The following is a 12,825-nucleotide window of genomic DNA, read 5'->3' as shown; positions in this document are numbered from 1 at the left end:
TATTATTCTTTTCTATATTCATAAGGAAATGAATATGCAAAAAGCTAAAAAGAAATTATGTTTTATTCATCAAGTGAGACAATAGACAAGAAACGAAGAGGATAAATGAGAAATGAGAGCAAAAATAATGAGTTTGTGTCTAACTTTTTTTTTATGAACAAATAGAAAACATACGAGAGTGAGAGATGATTATAATCCGTGAAAAACTAAAAAGACAATGAAAAGGAAAATAAAAATTATGTTAATAAATATTTCGTTTAATTACTCTTTTAATTCATGTTTTCGTTTAAAAATGTTAAGTTAGTCATCCAATTTTTTTGTAGTTTCAATTTGATCCCGATCTTTTAAAAAACTTATGCAATTTGGTCTTTTATAGTAAATTTTGTTAAATTTTTTGAAACAGATCAATGATTTTTTCATTAAAATTGAAATTCTTAATATGAATGATTTGCTTTGTTGGTGTAATTAATATAATTCGTATAAATTAAACTTGAATATTTTCATTCTTTATTATATTTAATTTTATGTTTTATTATCTATTAACATTAAATGTTTTGCTTCATATAAAAGAAATGAAAAGATACACAATTTAATTTTCATCAATTCCTAATATATACTACCTACAATTTAAAAAATTTGAAATATATATATATATACACTTAAAAAAATTTCAAAATTTTGGGAGGGTCATGGTCCCTCCTTGCCACTAAAGAGATTCGCTCTTAAACATGGTTGAACTAATCTAAGAGGTTAACTTTCAGTTATTCATTAGGGAGAAGATCAATGAGACATAAACTCAATTCACATAATGAATTGATACTTCCTCTCGAACTAAAGCATGAAACTCCTTTACTTGTATTGTCATTCATCTTAACATAACTGAGTCAGATTAAAGATTAACTTTTGGTTCTGAAACCAATGAAAGATTCATCGAAATAAATAACATCAATAGACATGATCATAACTTATGTAGGAGATTAACACCACCTTTAACTTAAAACCTTAAAGTAATGAGTATATAAATATTTTTTCTTATACAATAACTGAACTTGAGATATAGATCCACACTTAAATTTTTCAACAATCAAATATTTTGAAGTTAAAGAAAAAATTTATCATCATAATATTTCTAAAACATATCAGTCATATATTAACTTATGTTGACTATTTACCTTGAACTCACTTCTAATATCCAATATAGTGAAAAAATCATGAAACATAAACATTAATACGGACATGAGACACAAATACAACTAAATTGAAAAATATTGAACATAGGACACGGATATATATATATATATATATACATATATATATATATATATATATATATATATATATATATATATATATATATGAGGAGGTGTAATATGAAATTAAGCTAGAACAAACCAGCACAATAGAAAAGTAGTGGTGCAAGTTAGTAAAGTACAGAGGTGTAAACAGCAAAGCCAAAAAGCAAAGAAGGGGTTACGATATAGTAGACAATGAGGTGCAAAAATGAAATGATCGAACGAAAATCAAATAAAAAAATAGAAGAGTGAGCATAGTGAAAAAGGGTGCACCTCCAACTCCTCTTTCATCTCTGACACAGCAACACCAGAAGCAAGTGTTGTCACTGCACCTCCTCCATCGTCGCCGACGACATCGACCGTTACTAGAGGCTTCATAAGCCCAACATGATCTCCCTCAACCTTCTTCCTCTTCCAAAACGTGTTTCTTCTACCTTCTAATGCTCAGATCGGAAACCACCGTGACCCTCCACCAATGCGTCGTGCAACGCGGAGGCACCACCGCAACAATGTTGTAGGCGTCGCACGCGTTTTTGTATGACATGAGTGTTCAAGGCTCTAAACGGTGTCAATTTCAACGCTTCTTGGAGCAGGTTGTGTCTGGCCCAAAGAAATACATTTCACACGGCATCATGCACGCCTCTGTTGCGTGTCTGTATGCAGAACTCATTTCCAACGCCAAAACGACATTTTTGTGTCGTTTCGGAACTTCATTGCGAGAAAATACATGTCGCTTTATGTTGTACTGATTAATATTTTGTTTATAACTTAATACATGCACTTACCGTAAATAAAATAAATAAATGCATGCACTTTAAATAGGAATTAAGGGACAATTTAGTATAACTCGAATTTTATATTTTGAAATTCATATTCAACCATTTAACCTATCGATTAACCTATCGAGTTAGTCAAATTTGAATTATTTAGGTTACAGATTAATTCGGTTGGATTTTATTGATTGCAAATTTATACTAAATTATATTTTTAATGAAGAAAATAATTTTTGTTTTGAATAAATGGCGTATAGTGAATTTTTAACTGAAAAAATAACATGTATAATTTTAATAATAATTATTATAATAGATTATGATTTATATAACTTATTATTAAATTTTAACAAATAGTATCGTATTAAAAAATATTAAAATTTAAAATATATTAACCAATTTATAAATATTAAAATATAAATTCAGATAATATTACCCACTAATCTAATCCAACTTGATTACTCAAATTTACTTGATTTTCCAAATTTTGGTATATACAATTTTTTTTTTCGGTCCAAATAAAAACTATAGAAAAGATCTGCATTTTTATTCGGTCGTAGGTGAAATAGATGCAATGACTTTAGGGTGAGAAAAGTCACGTAACTTTGCACTTAGAAGGGAATGGTCAATGAATTATTTTTTAAGTGTCTTTTTTAAAAATGAATAGAATATATTTTGATAACACAAAGTTAAGTGACTCTTCCCGCTCAAAAAGTCACACAATCCGTCTCTAGTATGACTAATAGTCAAGAAAAAATTATTAAAAGATTTAAATATTAAATTTAAGAATTATATAAAATTGGTAACCAATTCAATTTCAATCTAACTTAATATGACCAATGTTCAATTCTACTGCCAATTGGAGGAATAGGAGAAACTAAAGAAACATATAAATAATAATAACAAATAAAGTCAAAATAAATAAATAAATTGAATATATAGATTTGTTGTAAGAGTTATTATAAATAAATTTTTGTTTAATTGGTAATTTAATTTTCATATTCAAGTTTTTGTTTTTTTTCTTTATATTTATTTTTAACTCAATTGAATCCTAATATTTTTTAAGTAGAGTCAACTAAGTGTCCCATTAAATTACTATTAATGATATTTAAAAGGCGACTGACGTTTTAGTCAAATAAAAGACTTAATTAGTAATTTTATTTCCTACATTTTTTCTTCTGATTCAAGTTGAATCCTTATTTTTTTATATATGGACACAATGTGGTCTTTTTTCCATCAGTGTCATCCTTTACGAATCTTGTCCTTCACGAATTTTGGAAATAAACCCAAAAACAACAAATAGGTTTGTGTGTTCATGTTTTGCAATGCATTAGATATTAACGAAAATCTTGGATCTGAAGGAGGCAGTTTTGGATCTAAAGAAAATGATCTCGGTGCGATCGTGTCATTAGAGAAGAAGGAATTAGAGATAAAAGATGGTTTGAACTCGGAGTGGTTACTTCCTAACAATAATAAGATTGATTTCACATAAGGTCACATTGTTTCTTTTTAAATAACACAAGAACTCAATTAAGTCCAAACCAAATATAGGTGTAAAAACGAATCATAAACAAAAATATAGGAACCACATTATTAATTCAGTCTTTTATAAGTCTAACAAGTGGTCCCATTTCAAACAATGTCAACATCAATTTAACAGAAAAGATCACATGAACTCTATTTAACTAATTGAGATTTAATTGAGTCAAAAACAAATACAATGACCAAATGAATCAATTATTTAAATACAGTACCAAATTATTGATTAAACCCATTTTTTAATTTTTTTTAACTAATATTTGAGATATTTTTTCTTTTTTATTGATATGGTGTAATTTATTTTTCGATTATGAATAAAGAAATAGTGAGGAAGAATTTATCACTATATTATAATTTTGAATTCTTTTTAAGTGATAATTCTATATATATACTTTTTTCAAATCTTCACTTAAGTGACAATTTCATTTCTTTTGGTTGTATGCTTTAAAAATTTCATTCATGATATAAAAAAACACAACTTCTCAGATACCAGATACCTGAGTAATATGAAAAAAAATGGACAGAGAAGAAAGGGTTATTATAAAGCAAATGATGAAATTATTTTAGTAATAAAACTTCAATTAATAATTATAATTAAAAGAATTAAAATATTGAGTAAAATTACTGAATTTTTTAGATGCGAAAAATTTGTCAAATCAATTTATCGATCCATTTGAAAAATTTGATTCAGAAAGAAATGTGAAAACTAAGTTTCACCTACAAATTAATTTATAGACTTTATATAGTTGACACTATTTTAGAAAAAATAATATTTTCATATTTTACAATATCATGAACTTGGTGTTATTTTGGCCATTACAATGCCATGTGTGGCCACTTTTCTTTGTCTTCTAGGTTTCTAGAAAGTGGGACATGGCCACAACCATTGTTCCCTGGCGTTTGGTACAACAAATATTTTTAGTCGCTTTCTTTTAATTATTATACTTTTTATGAGATTCTTTACGCTGTTGGTGCCACCAAATTAATTATCATTTTTTTTTCTCTCAAATATAACATTCAAAAATAGTATAAATATTTTCCTTATATTTATCTATAACTATGTATGTTGTCAATCTTTGCTCGAGTGATGTTGTAGCTGTTAAAGTTTTTAAAAAATTACAAATCTAAATTTAAGTTAAAATTGAAAGATAAAAGAAACAAAGATATTAAAGGAGTACAATAAACTTTAATATGAAAGTATATAAGTTGAGTTATCACTCACAAAAAAACTCATGACTCTTTCGTACTCATCATACATGAAACACGACATTCAAAGAACTTAGTATATTGTTTAGAATATGAGACCATGCACATATTCATCATTCCCTTAAATGGTCATTGTCATCTCATGCCCACATCTAATACCGAAGTATAATAGGGTAAATCACTTATTTGTAAACTTAACCCCCAACGCCAAATCTACTTATAAGAACCTCCTTCAACTCTTACTTTAAGTATCTTCTCCTATATGAGTTCAATTACTTAGTAAAGGCATGTAGTCTCACTATAAACTCTAACATCAATACACTTGACACATCAACCAAACATAGTAGTATTTCTCCCTAGAAATTACTACCTTCTCATCCCACCACATGCAACATATCAAATCACAACAATTTCTTTCATTATAAAGCAAGTTTACTTTTCTTTAAAACTCTAATCACTCCAAAAACACAATAGTTTCTCAAAGATCATTCATATATCAAAACATATATTTCATACCACATCACAGAATCGTCCATCGAGTTCACTTACTCGCTCAGCAAGAGTCCACTCGCCCAACAAGGAGGCCTCTCCTAACTTTCTGCCAAACCCAAATTTGATACTCGTTCAGTGAGTCTACATAACGCATACTAAAAATATGCATAATAGGTAGTCCTTCTAACTGCAATTGAGTGTTTTCTTTATCTATATGCATCTAAACAAAACTAATAAATAGACTTATTAGAGTTACAAGTACCGTTTCACAATGTTAAATCGCAATTTTACAACTCAAAAAACAACTTTAACAAGCATCACAAATAACACATTTTCACTTTCCGTAGAGCAAGCCAGCTCAAACAAGACTAGTCTATACATCTAAGATCACATAATATGACAATCATTCAATCTAAATTACAATTATCAAGGATCAACCAGTCAATCCAAATAAAACAAAAATGGCAATAAATTGAGTGTTTTCTTTCTCTATACACATCTAAAGAGAACCGATGTGCTTAAATAAACTCATTAGAGTTACGAGTACCCTTTCACAGTGATAACCCCTAATTTCACAACTCAAAAAACAACTTTAACAATCATCACAAATAACACATTTTCACTTCTCATATACCAAGCCAACTCAAACAAGAGTATTCCATGCATCTAAAATAACAATCATAATATGACAATCATTCAATCTAAATCACAATTACTAAGGATCAACTAGTCAGTCCAAATAAAACAAAACGACAATAATTATATCTAGTTTCCCTTATCTTGTTTGATACTTCTATAGCTTTTTAAAGTATTGCTCCAATAGCTTACTCTCACAAATAATTCTATCTACACACAAAAATATCATATCAATGATCTGAACATATTACTAAAATCACAAATAGGCAGAGAATCATTTTAAGTATAATTGAGTCACATGCAACCTGATCGTATTCGTATGGAACATATGAACACAATTTTGACTCCAGAAAAGGGTAGAAAAAGAACTCACTGCATTTATGATTTTGATCCGATAGAGTTGTAAAATTCTATGTTGTAGAATTCTATGTTTGAACTTAGTAATGGTGTCTGATTGAAGAACAAATGAATGATGAGTTAGATTTAAAAAAAAAAGTAGAAAAAGATTAAGAGAAATAAATTTTAAAAAAATAATAAGATTTTATGTAATGAATTCGAATATAGAAAAATTGATTTGAAAACTTATTTGTAACATAGTTGTTTATTAATAAGATATTGAAATATCACTTTATTAAACTCTATTCGACTTAAATATTCATATCTAGATCTTCATAATACACTTTATAATATTTTATGAATGCTTAGTATAATGTTAAAAGAAGTATTGATATAATGTTTTTTAATAATTGTGAGAAGTAATTATAAAATAAAAAAAATGTTTTGTATAATTTTCCAATTCCAATTTGAAAGCCTTTGGATTAATTAGTATATTCTAAAATTTTTTAAATATTTTATGTCTAGGATGTTGTACAAATAGAAGTTACAAAGGCTTTGACGGCTAAAAGGCTAAGTAAAAAAGATTTTGAAGGTGCATTTTTCTATATACAATAGTTTTATATGATTTAAATGTTCAAGTCAATAATAATTTAAATAATTTTTTTTAACTTAAATTTTTTTTGTAAGAATAAAAAAAAACTTTAATATTATATCAATATAAACGGAGGTCAATTATAATATATAATATTATAGAGTATAACGGTTACATTATTACAAAAATCTCTAATTTTGTTTTATAAATCTACTCTTCTTGTTAAAGAAATAAAATAAAGTATTATTTTTTTTTTCATCACTCACTTTTGCACTTCTACATCTGAAGTTGACAAAATCATTGAAAAATATAAGGGAAGAAAAACATTACAATCAATCAAGAGCTTCTGGAAAGAAATTTTTTTCCGCACGTTCTTCCTTCCATAACTTGAAAAAGAATCAAATCTTCAATAATCTCTCATTTTAATATATTTATTTAATATTAAATATAATTAAAGATGAAAATTAAAAATATAATTTTATAATATTATATATAAATTTTATTTTAAAATATAATCAAAGATAAAATAGAAATATAAAATATGAAGATGAAAGTGAACATTTTCTCTCATATTTTGTTATAAATATTTTTAAAAAATTTAAAATATAATTAAGAGAAAAGATGCGAAATTATATATTAAACAAAATTATTTTTTTTATATATTATCATATATCTATAATAATTACTTTTACAAGTATAATTGTTTATTTCTCTTTAATCATGTTATTTTTTATCATGTGATAGAAATATGTAAAGATGATTCTCAAGTAATTTTTTAAAAAAAATCTATATTGTTTTAAAGTTATTAAACACCAAAATTACTTTGTAATCTTACAAAATTCTTATAAAAATTCTCAGCGATTCAAAAGTTATATATATATATATATATATATATATATATATATATATATATATATATATATATATATATTATTAGGTTATTGGATCTGCAACCTAGTTACTAATTAAGTAAAATCATAATAATTTCCAAACATAGTAAAAAGAAGATAAGTAAGAATCCATATGGATTAAATTGATAATTTAAAATATGAAAGATTTGCATTAAATATATTCTATGAGTCCGTCTAAAAATTTAAAAATTTAATCTATTAACAAATTTTAGAATTGATAATCAATGAAGGTTTATTAATTTAAGTTTGTATATCTATAAATGATATAGTAAATGATAACTAAATAGTTTGAATTCTATTAAAAATCTATTTCAATCACATACCAAATAGTTTGAATACCATACTGATCATGCAAAATTATTATGTTTGTAATGCATATAATTATTTTTCTTTACGGTTATTTTAACCAGAAACAATACACACAGTTTTATTTTTTAATATTAAATGAATTATAAATGTCCATAAATAGAGTTTCAAGCTTTTTGAGAGCAATAAACTTATTACAGCGGGATGGAAGTTATTTAGATCATATTAATAACAGCACTTGTTTTTATCTTTTTCCATTTTGTTACAATACTTGTGTATCTCTTTTCTTAGTTTATCCTCTTAAACTACTTATCCTTATCCGTTTCTAATAATGATAGTGAAATCTTATCTACAAACTGAAAAACCTTTCATTTATTTTATTATTATTTGTGTTCGTATCCAAAAATAGTTACGCAGTTACTGTTAGATTACAGAAATCACATAACGTGATTTGATTAATGATAACAACTTAGATTTGTTGGCACGAGTTGAATCCTATGATAAAATCAATTTTAAATAAATTCAATAATCAATTTTATTGACTCTTTTGGGGCAAGTGTTTGTTCATAGTTAACGAAGTGGAGGAAGATAATGTTTATTAAAGAAAACCTTTATAAGCACTAAGAAAGTGATTGAGATCATTGGAAAAGAAGTCAAAATATATTTAAAACTATATGATGATGTGAAGAAGAACCATTTTATTTTCTATTATTTCTTCATGCATAACAACCTATAAGGAAAGTAAAAGAAGTACATTATAATTTAGGTTAGTTTTGAATTGACAACATAAGAATGAATTTGTGAAGGATTAAGAAGAAAAAGGGAAAGTATGCAAAGTGCGTGTGAATTAAGAAAAGAAGAGTAATGTGAGTCTCTAAGAAATATAGAATTCAAGAGGAAAGGAACCACTTTGAAAGATCATTATTCAACCAATCCAACTCCATTTCTCAATTGCCTTCACTTTCTTGGCATTTTTCTCTCAAATATTAAACACCAACCCTTCAAAAAAAGAAAAATCTAAACTCTAACAACCATGCATGTCTCTTTTAAACCAAATCTTTGAATTCAAAGCATGTTAAAAAAATATTTTATTTTGAATAAACATATGTTTATTAAAGAGAAAAATTAATATTAATATACAATTAACTTTGAATACAACCTTTTTAAAGATTAATTACATTTTTATGTTAATCTTTTCTCCAAAAAATACAAATGATAATTATTAAAAAAAATAGGTTCACTTGATTAATACTAATACAAAGTTTAAATAAAACTAACAAAATTATATTAAGATAGTAAGTTTTACATATTTTAAAATATCTTTTCTCAATAATATTTTTTATTTATAAAAAAATTTATTAAGAGAAAGTGAAATGTTGAAACAAATTTTTCATTACACAAAATCGCATAAGTTATTTATTATTACATTGGCAATAGAAAAACAAATAAAGATATTTTATCATAAAAATACTAAAAAATGCAAGAAAGTGGAGTGGACCCGAAGTGTTGACCCATCCCACAAATATGGGCCTTCTAGAAGCCGTAGTAAAACGCACAGTATCAGGGACACGTCAGCATTTGCGATTTTATAGAAATCGAGACCCCACACAGTTAAGCACCCATCCCTCGTGGCGCTAAATGACCCTTTTACCCCTTACTCTATCTATCTTTCCTTCATTGACCTCTATATAAAACCCCTCAACCCAATTTCAATTCAACCTCGCAAAAGAACCTCTTATCTAAACGTTACGTTCAATTTCCGGTGATGACGACGCACAATCTCGCCGCCGGAGATTTTTCGCTCCGTTTTTCCTCATCCACCGGCTCTCACCGCCGGAACTCTATCCGAGCCGTTGCGGCGGAAGCGGTCCAGGTGCGGCTGCCGGCACCGAGCCTTTACGAGGTGCTGCGAATCGAGCGCCACGCGTCGCCGACGGAGATCAAGTCGGCTTACCGGAGCCTCGCGAAGCGCTACCATCCCGACGCGGTGGTGCGGCATTCGGCAGAGAACGTCAGAACTGGCGAAGCCGCCGACGGAAACTTCATTCAGATCCGAAGCGCGTACGAGACGCTATCGGATCCATCGGCAAGGGCGATGTACGATCGAACGCTGACGGCGGTGAACGGCGGAAGACACCGCCAGTTTCCGGTTCCTCTTAGTCAGAATGACTCGTCGACGTTTTACGCGACGCGGAGATGGGAAACGGACCAATGCTGGTAGGCGGAGCTTGCTTCGGATGCTTAACTTCGCTCGGGCGATTAACAGAAAAGTGTGGATTGAATCACAGGCAAGAAAGGAATCGCTGACTGAAAATGATGTGCAGAAATTACTGACTTAGATGTATACATTAAACAGACTGAGCGAAAAAGTGGGAGGATGAGGCAAATTTTGCTTTGTTTCTTTTTGTGAGAATGTAAAATGTTTTGGTTGTGTGAATACCTATTTTCAAAATTTTCTTTTGCGGCAATTTCATTAAAGAGGATGAGATGAGAAAGATGAACGAAGATTTGGGAAAAAGCTAGTGAGAGATTCTATTCGAATCCTGAAGGCGAGTTTCCAAAATCTCAAATTAACCGTTTGTGAATTAATTAATGGTCATGAAAAACTCATGAGAATGTGAATATTGATCCCTGACGTTTTCACGGTAGGAAAACGCATTTGCAATGTGAGTCACGATGATAATTAACTATCTTAATGTCATGTTACTGTAAAAAAAAAGACAAAAAAAAAATAGTAGACCTTTTAAGAAAAACTAATTGAGGAAGAAAAGATGATTCCAAGATTTGGAAAATCCACGGATGGATTCTCCTGTCATATGAGGAAAAGGTTAGATATAAAAATTATTCTATAATTATTCATGAAATTGTTTTTACTTTCTTTAAGATTAACTCTTTTAGAAGGTTTTAAGAAAAATAAATAATTTTCTCTCCTGAGGAAATATACTTAAATAAAAAGTCACGTTCTTTAAATATTAAAAAATTATGTAATGTATTTCCTTCTAGACTCTTTTCACTATAACTATTTTCCAAAAAAAAAAAATCTTATTTTTTAAAAACATTATAAAATCTTTTTGTTTTAAAGTGGTTCAGAATTTAATTGTGGTCCTAAATTCTAACCTTTTATATATTATTTTGGTTTGAAACTAATAAAAATCTTAGTTTGATGTATACATTTAATATGCGAAGTAGTTATATACTATAAATTCTTCACTACTATATATTTATATTTATAACTTATAACTATATAATGAAATTTCGACAAACAGATTTCATATTTACATTTTTTTTAATTATGTTTAAAAAAACAGAGATACGTATCTCTTTTGTACTAGATTATATAAAAGTGATGATTTAATTTAATTTTATACTATTAACTAATTATAAAAATAGAAAATAACTTTTTTTTGAGTAGCTATGTATATCAAGGCACATTTAGATAAACATGTGACGTTTATATATAGTCCTACGATAAAAGCAGTAGACGGATAGTCAACCACAAAATTACATACATAACGGCCTAGGCCGCCTATTATAAAAGATACAGTGCGATCAAGATCCGTTAACTTCAAATTTAGGCCCCACAGAGGCTTGGGACTTGGGCTTAGCCCAAGCCCATCGAGAACCTGATTATTGACCCAAAATGGCTAATAAGGGGCCCAACTCATAACAGGGGCAGACATAATTAATGACTTTATAAATACATGTGGACATCAACAATTAAAGGTACGCTTTCATTAATTCATTAATCTGATATTTGACTTTTGAGAGCCTTTTGCTGACTTAATCGGTCGGAATCCTTCCCACAGGTAACCCCTTAAGGGTCCGGACCGCCAATGTTAAGAGACGACACGTACAAGTCAAGAAGAGACCAATTCGAGAAGTCGAGGATTGGAGTAGATGCTATTTGTGTTCCCTGATATTCCTTAATTGTTTCCGCATGAACAAGCTATGTTTATAATTAACTTTTAAATAAATATTTTACAATATTTAAATGTAAAATTAAATTATATATATATATATAATATAAAATTATACAAATGTATTATATTTATTATAAATACAAATATAGTTTGCGATATTATATTTAAATTATATATATTCTAAAATTTTAATTAAATTATGGGATAATAACTGAGCTAAAAATATTGGTTTGTCTCGCATTGGTATTGGTATTGGTATGTTGGCATGCTTTTCTTCAGTAATTAAATATTTTTTATATAGCAAATAAATATTGCATACATGAATTTGTGGACAAAATTTAACTGCTAATTCTACACATGTGCAACATCATAAATAAATAATTATCTGGAAGTAAACAACTTACATGTGCAGCTTCAAAAAATATGCAAAAAGCATGTATCAAATTATATATGCAAAAAGTAATGCAGGCTAGTAAGCCAGCCCGTCTTGTCCCATCCCAAACCCACACAGGCTACAGGTTGTGCGGTCGGGCTTATGCAAGCTAGCAAGCTCAAAATACCAGTTTGTCCTGTGCTTTTCACTACAGGTCTATGGATCGGTCTGCTTGACTGCCTATCCTGCATTGTCATCCTTACTTTTATATTTGTAGAAGGAAAAGATGAGTTAAAGGTAACGAAAAATAATGTCAAATGAATGTAAAAAAATGTGTATGAAAATTATAGTTACTCATCAATCACAACAATTTCTTGATAAATAAATTGAAACATGACGTGAAAATAATTATTTTGACTCCAAGAAAGATGTGATTTGTAAGCCATTCAAAT

General features: G+C 28.2%; 1 protein-coding gene across 1 annotated transcript; it reads left to right on the top strand.

Moving 5' to 3' along the window:
- Positions 1-9,784: 9,784 nt before the first annotated feature.
- LOC114188912 (chaperone protein dnaJ 11, chloroplastic-like) lies at positions 9,785-10,517 on the top strand. Its single transcript, XM_028077581.2, has one exon. The coding sequence runs from the start codon at positions 9,846-9,848 to the stop codon at positions 10,299-10,301; it is 456 nt and encodes a 151-aa protein (XP_027933382.1). The 5' UTR covers positions 9,785-9,845; the 3' UTR covers positions 10,302-10,517.
- Positions 10,518-12,825: the final 2,308 nt, after the last annotated feature.

Source organism: Vigna unguiculata, chromosome 6, assembly GCF_037176805.1.
Source record: "Vigna unguiculata cultivar grain cowpea cultivar isolate G323 ecotype 2 chromosome 6, ASM3717680v1, whole genome shotgun sequence".
Lineage (NCBI taxonomy): Eukaryota > Viridiplantae > Streptophyta > Magnoliopsida > Fabales > Fabaceae > Vigna > Vigna unguiculata.
The sequence above is the reverse complement of the archived record's forward strand: the minus strand, read 5'-3'. Positions and strand labels throughout refer to the sequence as shown.

Coding starts and splice junctions, on each gene's coding strand:
- LOC114188912 (XM_028077581.2), top strand. CDS start 9,846: ATGACGACGCACAATCTCGCCGCCGGAGATTTTTCGCTCCGTTTTTCC.